Raw genomic sequence first — 19,972 nt, forward strand, 5'->3', positions numbered from 1 at the left:
GTAGCTTGCGCATTGATACAAGTGTGCACATGTTAAAAGAACAAAGCAAAACAAAGCCCACTCTTATCCATAAGATCAATCAACTCAGACAAAGTTAACGATAAAATAGTTTTCGATTCTTCTTTAATCTAGAACTGATTACCTTCATAAATATACGGATGACACTAAGCTTTTAAATAACAACAGCTACAACAACAACTTTTTGGCTCGAACCAGGAATACAGAAGTTATTCGTGCAGCTTGCAGTTTGCGGGACACGTCCTGTTTGCTGGACACATTTTTTTGCGATACACAGCCTGTTTGATGGACACATATAATATGATAGTATAACAATGCATTTTTGTTTTAAAAACTGAATACATTAAACACGGTCTATTTGCAGAAGTATTTCAGTAGCACACTAACATGGAACCGACAACATGATACCCTCATTTCACTGCTATATCATTATACCTTAGTACTGTTATTGTCCTCCAAAAGAATTCAATGTTCTGTAAGACCGAGGGACCTCCCACGATATTCTTTTATAGTTTCAATATGCCTCGTAAATCTTGGTTGTATAAATTGTAAATACTTTCTTTTCTCTCGACCATCCCCGCCTGAGACTGGAAATGTAGAAAATCTAAACCAGAAGTAGCTGTAAACTAGCACATAAACTTCTTAAATGTTGCTGAGAAATTTACAAATATTTTTAAAACGATAAGGAATATCACACACATTATAACTTGTATGTCAAATGTTGTGTGTGTGTGCATATATATATGTATATAAGTTGACTATTTATACTGATTAATTGGCTAATATGCCCACTAATTAATTATTATACAAAAATTTAATTAATTAATTAATTAATTGAATGATTGATTGATTGATTGATTGATTGATTGATTGATTGGAGGCGTTAAGCAGTGCATTTTAAACACAGTTCAACACCTTTCATAATATAGTATAGACCACAGTCGCGGGCACCTGTTCGAATGAAAATAATCTAATTTAAAATCTAAAGTGTTCGTTGAATATAGGTGATGGCTTTAAATGGGTGACACAAAAAACAGTGTGAATTGTTCATAAATATAGAAGTACTTGCGCGTGACGGTGATATGGCAGGATAAAGGTTGTTGTTTGCGAAGTGTAAGGAAATATCGCTATTCAACTCAAATCCTAATGTCCTTCGAGGACGTAATTTTGATTGGATAATCAGTCGTCTTCAGAGAGCAAAATAAAGGACTTCTAATAAGCTGTACTCAAATGCGATTATATCAATATTTCAAGCCCCATTATACGTATGATACATCAAACTATGGAACCAAAGAGTGTCAACAAAAGTAATGCTAGGAATCATGTTGATTTTGTGGATATGAGCGATATAATTCAAGTAAAATGTATCAAGGTTTACAATTTATAAACACGAAAGTACATTGTACGTGGACAAAACTGGACTAGTTTTTTCAATGTACAAATTGGAGAGTAGCAGCTCTGTGGGACCTAAACCCTCTACTCTCAATATACAAGTATATACGTGAGTATACATACATACATACATACATACATACATACATACATACATACATACATACATACACACATACATACATACATACATACATATGTCTTATTATTCACATTATTTTTTCTTCGTAATATTTTATTTGAGATCATGGCGGAAAGAAGCGGATAAGATAAGATAAGATAAGAAGATAAGATAAGGTAAGATAAGATAAGATAAGATACGATAAGGTAAGATAAGATAAGATAAGGTAAGTTAAGGTAAGGTAAGGTAAGGTAAGGTAAGATAAAATAAGATAAAATAAGATAAGAAATTCTTTATTTCAGACTACATAGTGCATAGTCCATACTACAAACTGTTTAATTGTATTTAAAGAAAACAAAATAGCCAATTGTACACCTTTATCATTTGTCTAAAGGTCCTTTTTCAATTCTTTGAATGTTATAATTTCAATCCATACTGTAGTACATTTTCATATATTTAACATTAGTTACCTTTTTACATTTTGTGAGAAGCCCATTATTACCGTATTACCTCTAAAGAAAGTTTGTGGTTGGGTGCGGGGCCTGGGCCTGACGTCCCGCTTGCCAAAGGAAAGTGAAGCGTCTCTCATAGCCTCTCCTTCCCAGGTGTAGTGATCGCCGCAGGACCACTGTCTCGCTCTGCGGGGCAGGAGGTTACTTGCATATGGCCTCTCCTACACTATTGTGTCCACAGCAGCACCTTCACGCGGTGCCCCCTGTTTTTAACAGAGCCTGCTGTGTGGCGCGACCGAGTACCCGGCGGTATAACTGAGTGGGCAGACTGGGCTCATTAGCCTTGGCAGGCAACCAGTCTAAGAGAAGGGAAACTCTGACCCAAACCCGGGCAGATGAAGCTCGTTAGCCTTGTCAGGCAGTTCATCTAGGAGAAGGAAACTCTGATTCAAAACCAACCAAGTCCCATCCATTGGATTATGGCTCCACTGCCTTGTGGATATCTTCGGGAGAAGGAAAGGCTATGGGAGTAAACCCAGACAGAAAATCAGGAGTGGAGCCCCTAAGGCGGCTGGGGGTCGACTACGACCTCCTTCCGGCAGCTCCTGCATCCAAACTGGTGCCAAATGTCATGCTCAGCATTCCTTTGGACCCCACCAGCAAGGACGAGAGGGGGATCCTGACGTCTGGGCAGCCCAGGATCTCCATACTCCACGCCCAGGCTTGCGCCCTGGAGAGGACACTCCAGTCTCGCTACTGAGTGAGGAAACAACACGGAAGCTGACAGTTTACGGGTTATAAGTCCCACCCGATTGGCGTAGGGAAGGGGCGCCACGGGTCAGCTTTGACGGTGGGAGGGATCATCGTGTCCCACTGGCCAACTATCGCCCGCCTCAAGCCGGGCAGCCCCCGGTCAATAAGGTGTTGACCCGCCATCGTCTGCCTGCTCCAGTGGGTATCTGGAGCTCAGTGTGTTGTTCAGCATGACAAGCAGACGGTAATTCCACACCAGACAAAAGAAACAAGAAACCAATAAAGAAGACTCCAGCTCTTCGATTTGCAAGCTGGAATGTGCACACCATGTGTACAGGCATCTCCGACGACCTCAGAGAAGTGGACGACACCAGAAAGACGACCATCATCGATAGAGAACTCACCAGACTAAATATCAGCATAGCTGCCCTCCAGGAAACCAGGCTCGCCTCTAGTGGCTCCCTCAGAGAGGAAAACTACACCTTCTTCTGGAAGGGTCGAGAACCTGAGGAGCCCCGTCAGCACGGAGTGGGCTTTGCCATCAAAAACAATCTCCTGGCCTCGGTTGAACCTCCCACAGGGGGCACTGAGCGTCTCTTGTCCATCCGCCTCACCACTACTTCAGGTCCTGTCAACATCATCAGTGTCTACGCCCCAACCCTCACGTCATCAGAAGACGTGAAGGATCAGTTCTATGGGCAGCTGGACAAACAGATCAAAGGATGCCCCAAAAATGAACCACTATTCCTCCTCGGCGACTTTAATGCCAGAGTAGGTGCGGACCAGGAGTCCTGGCCTACCTGCCTCGGATATCATGGCACTGGAAAGACCAACGCAAACGGCCAGAGACTGCTCGAGCTATGCACCTACCATGGCCTGTGCATCACAAACACCTTCTTCAAGTGTAAGCCACAACACAAAGTGTCATGGAAACACCCCAGATCTCATCACTGGCACCAACTCGACTTGGTCATCACCAGGCGCTCTGCCCTTAACAGCGTCCTCTCCACCAGAACCTACCACAGTGCAGACTGTGACTCCGACCATGCCCTTGTGAGCAGCAGAGTGCGACTACAGCCACACGCGCTACACCGCTCAAAACCAAAAGGACGTCCTCGCATAAACACTGCACAGATGTCAGTCCCTGCCAAGGTGGAGGAGTATGTGTCTGCCCTGAACAAGGCTCTCCAGGACCTGCCTGAGTATGATGCTACAGCCAAGTGGAACGCCATGAAGGGTGCCATCTACAGTACAGCTATGTCAACGTTTGGCAAGAAGGAACGACCCAGCCAGGACTGGTTCAATGCACACCTATCAAGGATGGAACCACAAATCGAGGAGAAACGAAAAGCCTTCATAGCTTACAAAAAATGCCCTAATGAACGGACGCTTGCTGCTCTCAAAAGTGCCCGAAGTAACACCCAACGCATTGCTAGACAGTGTGCGAACGAGTACTGGCAACAACTGTGTGAAGGAACCCAGCGCAGTGCCGAGTCCGGACACATCCAAGGCATGTACAGTGGCATCAAGAAGGCTCTAGGCCCTACAGTGAAAGGGGTTGCTCCCCTGAAATCCCTGACGGGAGAGAAGATCACAGACCGTGGGCAACAGATGGCCAGATGGGTGGAGCACTACTCAGAACTATACTCCCGAGAAACGTCAGTCACTGATGCAGCCCTCAGCAGCATAAAGAATCTGCCCACCATGGAAGAGCTCGACAAAGTGCCAACCTTAGAGGAGCTCAGCAAAGCAATCGTCTGCCTTCCAAACGACAAAGCACCAGGTAGTGACAGCATCCCGCCCGAAGCTATCAAACGTGGAAAACCAGCATTGATTAAACCACTGCACGACCTACTTTGCCGCTGCTGGGAGGAAGGAGTAGTCCCTCAATACATGCGTGATGCCACAATTGTGACCCTTTACAAAAACAAGGGCGACCGCAGTGACTGTAATAATTACAGAGGGATCTCGCTCTTGAGTATTGTTGGTAAAGTGTATGCCCGCATCATACTCAACAGGCTGCAGTTGCTGGCAGACCGTGTGTACCCGGAATCACAGTGCGGCTTCAGAGCAGGCAGGTCGACGACAGACATGATCTTCTCCCTACGACAACTCCAAGAGAAGAGCAGAGAGCAAGGTCAACCACTCTACATGATGTTCATCGACGTCACCAAGGCCTTTGACTTGGTCAGCAGGAAGGGCCTTTTTGAACTTCTGAGTAAGATCGGTTGCCCCCCAAAACTCCTCAGCATGATAATCTCTTTCCATGCAGATATGAAGGGAACAGTCCTGTATGACGGATCATCCTCAACTTCCTTCCCAATTAACAGTGGTGTGAAGCAGGGCTGTGTGCTGGCACCAACACTTTTTGGGATCTTCTTCTCCCTGCTCCTGTCCTACGCCTTCGACACGTCCACGGATGGCATATATCTACACACCAGGTCTGATGGGAGGCTGTTCAACCTGGCACGACTGCGCTCTAAGACCAAAGTGAGAGCTGTGCTTATCAGGGAGATGCTTTTTGCAGATGACGCAGCTCTTGTGGCCCACACCGAGGAAGCCCTCCAGAGACTGGGAGACCGTTTTGCTGTTGCCTGCACGCAGTTTGGTCTCACAATCAGCTTGGAAAAAACAAATGTCAGCGTGCAAGATACCACCATTGCCCCTTCAATCAAAATCAGCGGTGTCACCCTGGAAGCAGTCAACAACTTTACCTACCTAGGGTCAACCATCAGCAACACTCTCTCGATTGACATGGAGCTGGACAGAAGGCTTGGAAAGGCAAACACCATCATGGCGCGATTAACAAAGAGGGTTTGGGAAAACAACGCGCTGACAGAGCACACCAAGGTCCGAGTCTACCAGGCCTGCGTTCTCAGCACCCTTCTATATGGAAGTGAGACGTGGAGTACCTACATGAGGCAAGAACGCCGGCTCAACTCCTTCCATATACGGTGCCTAAAACGCATCCTGAAAATCAGCTGGCAAGACCGTGTTCCACACAGCGAGATCCTGCAGCGTGCAAGTACCCCCAGCATGTACTCCCTGCTAATTAAACGCCGCCTTCGATGGCTGGGTCATGTCCGACGCATGGAGGATGGAAGGCTGCCAAAGGACATCTTATATGGACAGCTGGCCACTGGCATGAGAAGAGTCGGACGCCCCTCACTCCGTTTCAAAGATGTGTGCAAGAGGGACATGAAGGCATGCAACATTTCACCCGATGGCTGGGAAGAGCTGGCTGAGGACCGAGGCACCTGGAGACTGATGGTAAACAATGGCATATCAGTCGCTGATGCGAGGAGAGGCCAGTTGGCGGCAGAGAAACGTAAGAGAAAGAAGAACGCAACAACAACCACAGTAACGCAGACTTCCCAGTATGTCTGCACCAACTGCAGTAGGGACTGTCACTCACGTATAGGCCTGCACAGCCACAGCAGACGTTGCCAACAGAGACAGACAACACCCCAAGGGCGCTATTCGCATGGTTTTTCGAGACCGAGTCGCCAATGATGATGATGATGGTTCACACGTAATTAACAAGTTCAATGTCGCACCTGCCATACTTAGATATTATACCACATGCTGCAATAAGAAAAGAAACTGATCAATCATCACATGTTTAAGGGATGCTTCTATCCAGTAACAAAAATCTAATATTAGTTTTGTAAATATCCATTGCTGGAGTTTCCATCATTGAATGTTTCATGCACATAAAAATAAGCAAGGGTGGAAAGTTTTGGAAGAATGCCTGTTTATTTTGCATTAAAAATATATGGCATAGCTTGTGCTTAAAAGACAAATCATATGCTTTCAGAAATACCAATATTTTCGCATACCATACTTAAGATAATGTACGGAATACCAGTGACACCATATGTGACTAAATTATATTTGGCACGTGTATTGTACTAGTCCGAATTCGTATTGGCAATTGTCACAATATCGGAACCTGTGGATCTGTCTATTTGTCACAGCATCGGAACCTGTGCGCATGTTTATTGACAATTGTCACACTATCGTAACCTGTGCGCATGTGAATTGACGATTGTCATAATATCGGAATCTGTGCAGCCTGTCAACTGACGATTGTTACAATATCGGAACCTGCGCGCCTGATAATTGTCACATAGTTGTTTATATTTTTCGTATTTTAACATCTTTTCATGAACATTCGAAAAACGTTGTGAATACATTCTGCAGAAAATTTTTAAAAAATCCAAATACACAGGTCATGCTATTATGTTCGCCATGTATTGACGATATACGTGTACTTAAACGCTATACTGGTTAGTGAACGTACATTATGTCAGTGTCTGTCATTATTATCGACTGATTATTGGAATTAACGAGTAAAATCTCATACTCGAAATGACAAATTTTGTTGAGAATGCAGCTGTCCGAGGATTATATTGCAATTTACCTGGAACCTCTTCAACATGTACCTTATCTGGAATGTTTTGGTTTGTTGGTTTTGTTTGTTGGGTGTTTGTTTTCAAAACAACAACGACACGTCCTCAACCATCAAATGCTTGTCTTAAATATACGCTGCTTCAAGAAGACAGTGATATTATTTTTATGTTGTTTTCTTCTTTTTTCTCAGAAGCTTTCATTTTTTATATATTTTGTTGCATTGCATGAAATTATCCCTTTGATGGTACTACTACAGTGGTAACCGCTCCAGTGGCCTAAGTGGTTAGAGTGTCCGAACCCTGCCCGAGTCATATCAAAGACTTTTTAAATATATGGTACTAGCAGATGACTCGCTTGGCGCTCTACATTAAGAGGTAGTGTTAGGACTGGTCGGCCTGGTGTCAGGGTAATGTGACTGGGTGGGACATCATGATACATGTCTGCGGCATGATGCCCCAGTGCTAGACATTAATATAAATTGCCACACTGCAGACATCGTAGCGATATGACTGAAAAAATTGTAAAAGCTACGTGAAAAATCCAAATCACACACACACACACAAACACACACATTTCAGCTGTTATACTGTTCTCTGCTATCACCATCACGGTCACGGTCACAGCTGCCACCACTGCTACTACTACCACCATCGCTACTACTATTACTTTATTTAAAAAATGTAATCATCTGAATTCGTCATAATCATCAGCAATAAAGTTAATTATAAATAACTCTATAATTTCTTCTTTTCGATACACAAAAACTTATTTTTGTTAAGAAAAGACCAGGACACTAAAGTATACTTTTATAAAAAAAAAAAGAACGTGTAACTTTTAATGTTTTTTAATTCAACATGGTCCATATCCACGGTCCCAGTTGTGATAGCATTACGTTACAATTTATATAGTTCCGTTTTCTTTGAAAACTTGATTCAAGAGAGCTAGTTACAAGGTTAATGGTTTTTATCTGTTTGACGTTATGTAAAGCTCTTTGTAACAAGATGGCAGCATTCACTTTATGTTATAAACGATGGTGGCATCTAGCCCATCTCCATAGACACTAGGCAATTACCAATTCCTGAAGTCCTTGTATACCGTGTTCAAAATCACATAGCAAGATAAATGATTTGGAGAGAGAGAGAGAGAGAGATGTTCATGTACATTTTGAATGTCATCCCTATCCAAAGAGGCTCACTGATCTTTCCTTTCCTCCATTTTCTATTTTAATCTTTTTTCTTCCTTCATTTTCTGAAGAGTCATGATGAAAAATTCATATTTATATACCATCATTTAGTCATTAGTGTTTCGATCCTTGTAGAGAAATGGCAAGATTTCTGTATACATTTAGTAGTGTAATTGAGTCAAGGCACGCTATATAACACAATTAACTTAAACTGTGTTACCCCACCGGCACATACCCACAGAAGGTATGTATGTTTAAACTATATTTATCCAAATTAACCAAGGATATCTGAGACTTCTCGCGAAAAAGTTATGTACATATAAGTTTAGTTTTAAGCTGGACAATTTTGCAAATGAAAACCTTACCCACCCTCCACCTCTCTCTCTCTCTCTCTCTCTCTCTCTCTCTCTCTCTCTCTCTCTCTCTCTCTTTTCTGACATATTTTTTAATAAACTCTGCTACTTTCTTCTTTGGATTGTGCTAATTAGTTTCGGGCAGGGCCGGGTTAAGGCTAGCTGTGGGGGCTGGGAAACTGGGCGCTTAGATAGGAGGGCCCATCTAGATACAGATACACCCAGAAAGCAGACCTTAAGCTGCCCCCCCCCCCTTGACATGCGTGCTGGGGGCTTGCTTTTAAGTATCGGCGTGTATTTACGGGTTTATAGAGAAATACGATACAGGTATCAAGGGAATCTTGCTGACATAAGAATATACTATTAAACACCATTTATACCTTGTGGTTGTTTATGAATGGTTTAAGAACGGTGTATTATTGTGAAATAAATGAAACGTGAAGGAGTGAAAAATGAAATTGAAAAGAGCATTGGTGAGGTTTTAAACCTAATAAAGAGATCAAATTACGCTTTGAATTCAACACACTGAAACATTAAGCCAAGATAACCACCGATGATCATTAAATATTACTACAAATGCCACCACCAATACCACCACAACCACTGCAACTACTACTACTATTACCACTAGTTCTAAAAAGCAGCAACTAATCTTATTGTTGATATTACTACTGCTGCTGCTGCTTCGGTATGTGCTTCGTGTTCTCTGTTGATATTACGCCAGGACGGAAACGGTAGCTCTGGTTGTTTCTTAGCGACTAACACATCTGACTTAGATAAATGTACATCAAAGACGTATGTGCAACTGACGGTACACTTAAAAGTTACATTCTTTACTGGGCACAGACCGCTCCGGTGGCCTAGTGGTTAGAGCGTCCGCCTCGGATGCGGTAGGTCGTGGGTTCGATCCCCGGCTGAGTCATACCAAAGACTTACAAAAATGGTACTAACAGCTGCCTCATTTGGCGCTCAGCATTAAGAGGTTAGTGTTAGGACTGGTCGGCCGGGTGTCAGAATAATGTGACTGGGTGGGACATCATGCTACATATCTGCGGCATGATGCCCCAGTGCTGGACATTACTATAAACTGTCACACTGCAGACATCATAGCGATATGACTGACAAATTGTTAAAGCTACGTTTAAAAAATCCAGATCACACACACACACACACACACACACACACACATACTTGGCGCAGTAGTTTAAGTATGTTGAAATTGTTAGTAGTTAAAGTGTGCTTAAATTATCGGTGGTCAATGTGTGCTTAAATTGTTAGTGGTTTAAAGAGTGCCTAAATGGTCAGTTGTTTAAATGTGCTTAAACTGCTAGTGGTTTAAGTGTGCTTAAATTGTCGTTAGTTTAAGTGTGCTTGACTGTCATTAGTTAAAGTGTGTTTAAATTGTAAGTGGTTTAAGTGTGCTTAAATTGTCGGTAGTTTAAACGTGTTTAAACTGTCAGTGGCTTAAGTGTGTTGAATTGTCAGCGATTTAAGTGTGCCTAAACAGTTAATGGTTTAAGTGTGCTTAAACTGTAAGTGGTTTAAATGTGTTTAAATTGTCACTAGATTAAGTGTGCTTAAATTGTCAGTGGCTTAAGAGTGCTTAAAATGTCAGTAGTTTAAGTGTGCTTAAGCTATCAGTGGTTCAAGGGTGCTTCTACTGTCAGTGGTTTAGGTGTGATTAAATTGTCATTGGTTTTTAGTGTGCTGAGGTCGTCAGTGGTTTAAGAGAGATTAAACTGTCAGTGATTTAGGTGTGTTTAAATTATCAGTGGTTGCAGAGTGCTTGAATTGTCAGTGGCTTCAGAGTGCTTAAACTGTCATTTTTTTAAGAGTGCTGAAACTTTCAGTAGTTTAAGTGTGTTTAAGCTGTCAGTAGATTAAGTGCGCTTAAATTGTCAGTAATTTCAGCGTGCTTAAACTGTCAGTAGTTTAAACGTGCTTAAATCGTAAGTGGTTTACGTGTGCTAAATTGTCAATAGTTTAAGTGTAGTTAGACTGTTAGTGGTTTAAGTGTCAGTCGTTTAAGTGTGCTTAAATTGTCAGTAGTTTAAACGTGTTTAAACTGTCAGTGGTTTAAGTGTGTTAATAGTCAGTGGTTTAAGTGTGCTTAAATTGTCAGTAGTTTAAACGTGTTTAAACTGTCAGTGGTTTAAGTGTGTTAATAGTCAGTGGTTTAAGTGTGCTTGAACTGTGAGTGGTTTAAGTGTGATGAGGTTGTCAACGGTTAATATGTGCTTAAACTGGCAATGGCTTAAGTGTGCTCAAATTGTCAGTTGCATAAGAGTTCTTAACTTGTCAGTGTTTAAAGAGTGCTGAAACTGAAAATGGTTTAGGTGTGCTTAAATTTTCAGTAGTTTAAGCGTGATTATATTGTCAGTGGTTTACATGTGCTTAAACTGTCAGTGGTTTAAGTGCGCTTAAACTATCAGTGGGTTAAGTGAGATTAAATTGTCAGTGGTTTAAGTGTGCTTAAACTGTCAGTGGTTTAAGATTGCTTAAATTGTCAGTGGCTTAAAGCGCTTAATTTGTCAGTGTTTTCAGAGTGCTAAAACTGTAAATGATTTAAGTGTACTAAATCGTCAGTAGTTTAATCGGGCTTACATTGTCAATGGTTTACGTGTGTTTAAGCTGTTAGGAATTTAAGTGTGCTTAAACCGTCAGTAGTTTAAGGGTCTTTAATGAGTTTGTAGTTTAAGTGTGCTTAAACTGTCAGTGCTTAAATTGTTAGCGTTTTGAGTGTGCTTGAACTGTCAATAATTTAAGTGTGCTTAAACTGTCAGTGATTTAAGTGTACTACATCGTCAGTAGTTTAAGTGTGCTTAAATTGTCAATAGTTTAATGGTCCTTAATGTGTCAATGAAATAAGTGTGCTTAAAGTGCCAGTGTTTAAACTGTAAGCGTTTCAAGTGTGCTTAAACTGGCAATATTTTAGTGTGCTTAAACTGTCAGCGGTTTAAGTGTGATTAAACGGTCAGTAGTTTAAGAGCGCCTAAACTGTCAGTTATTCAAGATTTTTTAAAGTATAAGCAGTTTAAGAGCGTTTTAATTGTCAGTACATTGCTTAAGTTGTCTATAACAGGTTTCGGATGGTCAGAAGATGAGGATATATCTGGCAATAAAAAAGATTTTGTATGTGTATATATGTGTTTGATTTCTTAATTTTAACGTAGATTTTACAATTGTTCAGTGATATCGTTACGATATCTGCGGTGTGGCAGTTTATAGAGATGTTTAGCACTGGGGCATCATGCCTCAGACATGTAGCATGATATCTCACCTAGTCACATTATTCTGAGACTATGCCGACCAGTCCTAACACATACCTCTTAATGATGAGCACCTAGCTATACAGTGTTAGTACCATTTTTATAAGTCATTGGTATAACTAGGCATTTGGCTCGAACCCGCGATCTCCCGCATCTGAGGCGGACGCTCTAACCACTAGGCCACCGGAGCGGTCTAGGCAGTGAAAAGGAATCTGAATGCTTTATTATTGGGGGGGGGATGTGAGAGAGAGAGAGAGAGAGATTACTACCCTTGCATATACATACCAGGTTTCATTTTCATAGACACTAAGTTGATTATTATGCCGATCTATTTTTAACACACGAAGAATAGGAACAACACACTAAACAAACACATACAATCAGTACCTCGTTTAGCTGTCGTAAGAAATAATGTTTTGATTACGTATGAAGTAACAATATTTGGTTATGTTGAAGCCAGATTAATACGTCCATATTTAAGACATCTATTGTTGATCAAGATCTACTGCGGAAAAGGTTAACATATTTACATTCTTTACATTAACGAAGTGAATGCAATTTCTTTAATTAATGAATACTTTAAATAATGATTTTAACTGTCGTCCTAGTTTTCTGACATGAATTTTCAATATCCATCTACCGATATGTATAATAATATAAACAACCTAGTGAATAAACGTTTAAATCATAATCTACAAAGATTCGAGCCTGGGTCTGCGGGTTACTACACCCATTCCCTTGCTAGCACGCGCCAGCCCCTATATCACCTCGACTATGCACAACATCATTAAAAATGTACTTTTATGAGAATTAATTCCTAGGTTGATATGCAGGTGTATCTGCTACGCACGGTTGCCTTTACCAGCGACTTTGTGGTATCATTTTTTGGTAATGCAATCTCACTGGTCGATCGAAAATGGCGTACTACGCATACCGATAATCTCATTTTCAGCCGAACAATGAGAGAGCAGTATTCCATTCAGCGCGTTACACTTGCATATTAAACAGTCGGTATTCTGGCCACGTCCAGTGGTAACGTAAGGAAACGAGTTGACATACCTTAACACATGATAGTGAGTCAACTTTGACATAGGACAAAAAAACAAACAACAACATAAAAATCATGGCTTTTAAGGTGTTGATAAGGAAGCAATTTGATATACCAATACTGTTGGTATATCAAATATTGTGATCCGTCCATGGCGCAATAATACACATATATAAACATTCTCGCGCCGGCTGCAGTGACCCTAGATCAATGATGAGTTGCCACACATTAATCATTAGTGACGTATACAAATAACGATACAAAATATTAATAATCCCCATTTTCTTAACGAATTTAATATAGTACACATTGATTTCGCAATCCTTTCTCCTTTCTGTCCCCACCTCCCCTCGCATTCATAACGGACAAACTAGGAAGAAATATGGAGCGAGAGAGAAAATGAATTTTGGCTGGATTAAAACCTTGAAATAGAAATTACACCAAGTAACCAACAAGAATATGGTTCGTCGTAATTATATGTGTTCACTTTCCTTAGGATTTATCAACAGCGTTTATTAATGATACAAAGTTGCAAACCATGTCGACATTATAAGGTATTTCTTTCTGTTACGTGGTACATATACTATGATGTATTTAATGTTTTTTTATTGCTGTTGTTTCTTAAACATATTATAATGGTCTAAAAATCGATTATTATTAATTTAATCTAAAAATGTCAAAGTCCTCTCTCTCTCTCTCTCTCTCTGTCTCTCTCTCTCTCCATCGTAGCAAGATATGGGATAAAATCTATGAAATGACGAGCGTAGAGGATTATCGTTTGTGTCTGGACTTATGAGTGATGATAAAAGTCAAACCGACCAAAGGATGAGAGAAGGAGAGAGAGAAAGAGAGAGAGAGAGAGAGTTTATGGTCAGTGTTACCGTTACTAAGGTAGAATAATGACTTAGATCAACTGTAAATATATTACAATATTTTAATTGCCTCTTATGGGTTCGTTATTTCGCTTAGTTTCTATTCGACATTAATTTTCATGCGCCGCTACGTGATGGCTAAGCGTGCATGTGAATGGCTTTGATAACCAAGCGTTTCTAGTACTCTTTGTTCATCATTAAACCATCTTTCATCTTTAAATCAAGTCTGCACGCTGTATCTATGATATACCACTCGCTGTATAAATCTTTCATTAAAAGGAAATTCGGCATGCCTCCTTACTTTTTAATGAAAAAATTCATACATCTCGTGGTATATCATTGATACAGCGTATATACTATACATATATTATATCCTGTTTGTTTATTTTCTCTCAACGCCTGTCGGGGCCTTTGTGGGAAGTTAAGATATCTTTTTTACACCTTTCGCTTATAAATAACCAGATCTTTGATTATACATTCTTAATGGAAATAAACTTTTCATCCCACCTATCTGCAAACGTTACATGTAGCAATAATTTTTGTGCACTTGTAGGTTTTACCAGAAGTCATCGTTGAATGCGTCTGGGAAAAGTCATATAGTGAATATTAAACAAGTCTATATCGGATAGGTAATCTTCCTTACCGTACAAAAAGAGATTTAGTTAATCTATTTGATGCAGACACTCAGACGAACGAAAACCGGTGGTCGGTTTGCAATATTGCAAACATTTCTTCACGTAACAATTACCTGACCTAACAAAATCATAAATGTTCGTGGGGATTACATCTCGTGCACATGAAATGAACTGATGATTTATTACATATAAATTCGTAGCGTTAGACTGCTGTCTATGCTGTTGTCCGACAGTGCTACCTTCGTGGTGGATTTAATTTCGTGGATATCTGACACATGAAAATAATTAAATTAATTCTCTTTGAATATTTCTGTTTTTACACTATGTAGACATTAGGGCATTGCTGATACTGTGTCGAATAATTAAATTACATCTCCATTATAATTGATGAGTTGCATTTAAGAAGCATGTAGTTCCATTTTACGCTCTTTTATTAAATATTTGGACGAGTATTGGTACTTGTTTGCCGACACAAATATGGCGTAGGAATATTCATTAACTTATATCTTTTTCATTGTTATCCTTTTCAGTCCCAAATTCGTCTACCATGACAAACTGGAACGACGAAACGAAGCAAGCTAAATCAAACGAGAAGAAAAAGGCGGGTGGTAAAAATTGGAAAAAAATGCAGAGAGCCAGCAAGGCAGTAGATAATTTTTCAGAAGGCGGTAAAGCAGCAGCCACAAAATTTAAACGGGTAAGTCGTCACTCTGATAAGTGATGTCACAAATGACGTCACGATAATGTTGTCATATAAAGGGCTAAGCGAGTGATAAAACAGAGGTTTCAATATCGGAGGTATCCGAGCGTACGTCCAGATCTCTTTATATCTGTTTGTTGAATATATTTGAATATACGGAATAAAACGTTCTTCGTGTAACTTATAGAATTTTACCTCTGTATTAATCACAAATGATATTTATAAAATTGGCTAATAATTTAATTCTTTCATTCGCCAGGCTTTCAAAAGATTTAGGTTTTATTGTTCAACTCGTTTCAAGATTTCATTTGAAACGATTACTCATGTCAATTTCACAAGTCACGGGCAACAACCGACTATGGTGGTACTCTACATTGTCGTAATTTGCATAGGGATAGAGGTTTAAAGGGGAAAAAAATCACATTACAAGTCATTTGAAAGAACCAACTTGTCATCTGGGTGTAATGTAAGGATGTCCGCTGTTATCTTGATCAAGATGTTTGTTTAAGGTATGGTTTTTGTAAGTTTTCATAATTAAAGAGTAAGAAAACTGCTGCGCTACATATAAGGGAGAAAACTCTGCAAAGTTTGTGAACGTGCTTTTTAGAGTTATAACTCTTGTGTCATAAAGCTATTTGAAATGCATGAGAGAGAACTATTTATATTACTTACTTCTGTTTTCATATTTTTCAAACAAAATACGCGGGTTCGTTTTGTCTGAAAACGTTTCTTTGATCATATATATGTCTGACTGTGTAAATTATCCTTTAACGTTTGTCACGTTACTGCATATGATCTATAAATAGGTGTTTACAAGTTTTAAAATTAATCGTAATAATGAATCTATGTACAAGTTTGGGATGATATCCCGTTGGCTGTATCAGTCAAGTGGGTTCTGCTGCGATGTGGGATATTGTGACATCAGTCATGTAGAAGTAGTGCGACATGGGTCGAGTAGGAAAATATGGCGATGTTGATCCGTCAAGATGTATAGAAGGACATATGTCTGATCAATTAATTCATTCTTATTTCCAAAGTTCTTTTTTATATCAGACTGTTTATGTGTTTAATGTTGTGTTTAGCTATAATTTGAGAGTCTTTGTCTCTGGACAAAAATATTCTTGGACTACTGTGAATTTATTAAAAGGAGTTATGGACGATGTCATTGTGATAAATCAAGACTATAGGCACAACAGCACATTGGATGATCTGAAATTCATTCAGAACATTCGATTCTTTTGTACCTTTGTAGAACATTTTAGGATTATTTTGGATATATTTTATATCACGGTAAGTTCCATTTAAATTGTCATCGTATAGCTTAGAGGATCGAATTGTTTGTTTTGTTTTACAACATTTATTGGTTTTATTTCTTTCTGTTGCTCACTTTAAGACCATACAATTCTTAACAACGTGCTTTTTATAAATTGTTTTTGCAAGATGGGAGATGGAGCGCAAGTAAGACAAAGAACGATCCATTGAAGGCACATTAGCACTGAACGCCAAACTTTGACCTCTTGACCTTGAGACTCAAGATTTACCTGACACTGAGCATCAAAGTCAACATGCCAAGGTCTGCGTTCAGCTCTAAGATGTCATCAGCTTGGAATGATCTCATTAAAGAAATAATACCGAGTACGGGTATTCACTCACTAAATGTTTATAAACTGTTAGATTCTTAAAGACTGACATTTTATCTCTTCACATTCAGTGAATTTGTTTATGTATGGTAGCTTCCAATTAATGACCCATTGTCAAACTCGTGTATCTTTAATTTTGAAACGTTTAATAGAAGAAATCCAAGACTATATTAAACACTCACTGTTAATAACAGTAGGCTGAAATTAGTCTCTCTCTCTCTCTCTCTCTCTGGATTAGCTGTTGCACTGAGCACACATGCCAAACTGTTGAAAAGATTAATTTTTGACACAGTACCTCCTTTAATGAGGAAATAAACGCGTACATACATACTTTAAAGGCACAAGTACACGCATTGCTGTAACAGCTTTCCGTGAGTGTGTTATGCATAATGAAATTTAAACAGACTGGAAATTCGTATCGGGATTGCCAGAAGCGATCTAAAAATTGTTTTCTGACACCGAACTTAATTTCATTCGCCGTCAGTGAAATACAGTAAAATAACAAGCAAATTTCTGAAAACTGTCAGCAACAAAAAAATGTCCGGTACTACACACAATAAATTGACGATAATTGTTTGCTTTCATATTTACATTATCAGGGTAAGGAAAGCTGCCATTAAATTAAATCCATTCAGTTTAGATAATGATCAATTTATGCTTTCAAATACTGTGACCAAAAAAGACAGTCAGGTACATTCAATCAGATTTGTGTAACCCGCGTTGACTGCATTAGACTTCATTTATATCCCTTGACTTGCAAAATTTGTCAATACTTTTGAATAGTACAATCAGTATTAAAATATTACATGATATTAATATTATTTTGATAAAGTACTGAAAATACAATTTGGCTTGGTTTTATTTGCTTAACTACCAGTGCACGATGATAAATATTTGATATATACACCATGAGGAGTGCCGAAATAATTGAATGTGGCGTTGATTAATGCACCAACCCTGTCTCGGAGCAAGAAACCAATAATTCCCAAACTGGGCAAATGATCCAATTAAGATCACGTGTCCTTATATAGACACAGGTGTTTACTGGTCAAACATTTTTTAACTCTCATTCCTAAAGTGTTCCTTTAGAAGTTTGAAGTACACTTATAGACTCACAAAATGCTGGAAAGACTTGTGTTTTTTCACGGAGTCTGGAAAATCATACATTACGAGGTAAGTGAAAAATGTGTATAATATAAATGTAGACAGTATGCCGCAACTTCGTGTGGATTGTACTATCGATCTCAACTCGGTATAGGTGTATAAATGACAACCTTCCCTTCATTTCAAATATGCGGATCTTCACTGACTAGTCTTTCGAATTATTCAAACGAGCTATGGCATCACTATGTGACGCATGTACTGTCCACTCTCTGTAATGCCATTTCTACCACTTGTTCTGTAATGCAAGTTAGAATTGAAATATCAAAGATTTCACGAGAGAGAGAGAGAGAGATGTGGTTCATTAATTAAGAACAACACGTTGTTTTTTTTTTGTATTAATCATTTGTGTAGCCGGGTGGGATTATATTATAAAAGAACGTGAATGAGATATTTATTCACATCCTAATTAATGATCATTGAGCCTCTGACACGTCCAGTGCAAAGTTCATCAGTAATTATCGTATATTATACCGTTCATCAACGGACACGTCCAATGCAAAGTTCATCAGTAATTATCGTATATTATACCGTGCATCAACGGACACGTCCAATGCAAAGTTCATCAGTAATTATCGTATATTATACCGTTCGTCAACGGACACTTCCAATGCAAAGTTCATTAGTAATGTTCGTAAATTCTACTGTTCATCAACGGACACGTCCAATGCAAAATTCATCAGTAATGATCGTATATTATACCGTTCATCAACGGACACGTCCAATTCAAAGTTCATCAGTAATGTTCGTAAATTCTACCGTTCATCAAAAGATAAGTCCAATGCAAAGTTCATCAGTAATGTTCGTAAATTCTACCGTTCATCAACGGACACGTCCAATGCAAAGTTCATCAATAATGATCGTATATTATACCATTCATCAACGGACACGTCCAATGCAAAGTTCATCAGTATTGATCGTACATTCTACCGTTCATCAACGGACACGTCCAGTGTATAGTTAATCAATAATGATTGTAAATTCTACCGTTCATCAACGGACACGTCCAATGCAAAGTTCATCAGTAATGATCGTATATTATACCATTCATCAACGGACACGTCCAATGCAAAGTTCATCAGTATTGATCGTACATTCTACCGTTCATCAACGGACACGTCCAATGTATAGTTAATCAATAATGATTGTAAAGTGTACTGTTCATCAACGGACACGTCCAATGCAAAGTTCATCAGTAATGTTCGTAAATTCTACCGTTCATCAACGGACACGTCCAATGCAAAGTTCATCAATAATGATCGTATATTATACCGTTCATCAACGGACACGTCCAATGTACAGTTCATCAGTACTGATCGTACATTCTACCGTTCATCAACGGACACGTCCAATGCAAAGTTCATCAGTAATGATCGTAAATTCTACTGTTCATCAACGGACACGTCCAGTGTATACTTCATCAGTAATGATCGTAAATTCTACCGTTCTTCAACGGACACGTCCAACGCATAGTTCATCAGTAGATATGCTTAGTATATGCCTTTATCAACAATCAGTGTATTCATAAAAATTATGATGTTGTATTAGATTACCCAACATTCAACGATACTGGATTTTACGTGCAAATCCTAATATTGTTCATCAACAATTATAATGCTTTAACTCGTAACATCCCCAGCGACAACGCTGAATACTCCCAATGGGATCGTCCATTAATTATGTCAACAAAATGGGGGGAGGGGGTTTGAAGAAGTTTGACAATTGTTGACATGGGGGAGGGGATAGTTCAAGATAAATTGACGTCAACAATGTTATTTTTTACAATAACATTAATAAATCAAAAAAAAGAAAAGGAAATTAGTCGGTGCGTTGGTATGGCACACACTCGCTCGCCCGTAAACAGCCCACCAGTTTAATTCTAAATCGGTTGAGCTCTTGCCAAGGAAGTCATAGTCTTGCATCATCATATTTTGTTTTTATTCAGTGTAGATTGTAGACTGT

General features: G+C 39.4%; 1 protein-coding gene across 1 annotated transcript in view; it reads left to right on the plus strand.

Moving 5' to 3' along the window:
• Nucleotides 1-1,265: 1,265 nt before the first annotated feature.
• LOC149783516 (uncharacterized) overlaps nucleotides 1,266-19,972 on the plus strand; it is a 44,820-nt gene continuing 26,113 nt past the window's right edge. Inside the window, exons 1-2 of the mRNA XM_089931758.1 lie at nucleotides 1,266-1,519; nucleotides 15,040-15,206. Of these exons, the coding sequence (XP_089787884.1) occupies nucleotides 15,057-15,206 (150 nt within the window). The 5' untranslated portion in view covers nucleotides 1,266-1,519; nucleotides 15,040-15,056. The remainder of the gene's footprint in view (nucleotides 1,520-15,039; nucleotides 15,207-19,972) is intronic.

Source organism: Sinohyriopsis cumingii, chromosome 14 (genome assembly GCF_028554795.1).
Source record: "Sinohyriopsis cumingii isolate HCF-2022 chromosome 14, ASM2855479v2, whole genome shotgun sequence".
Lineage (NCBI taxonomy): Eukaryota > Metazoa > Mollusca > Bivalvia > Unionida > Unionidae > Sinohyriopsis > Sinohyriopsis cumingii.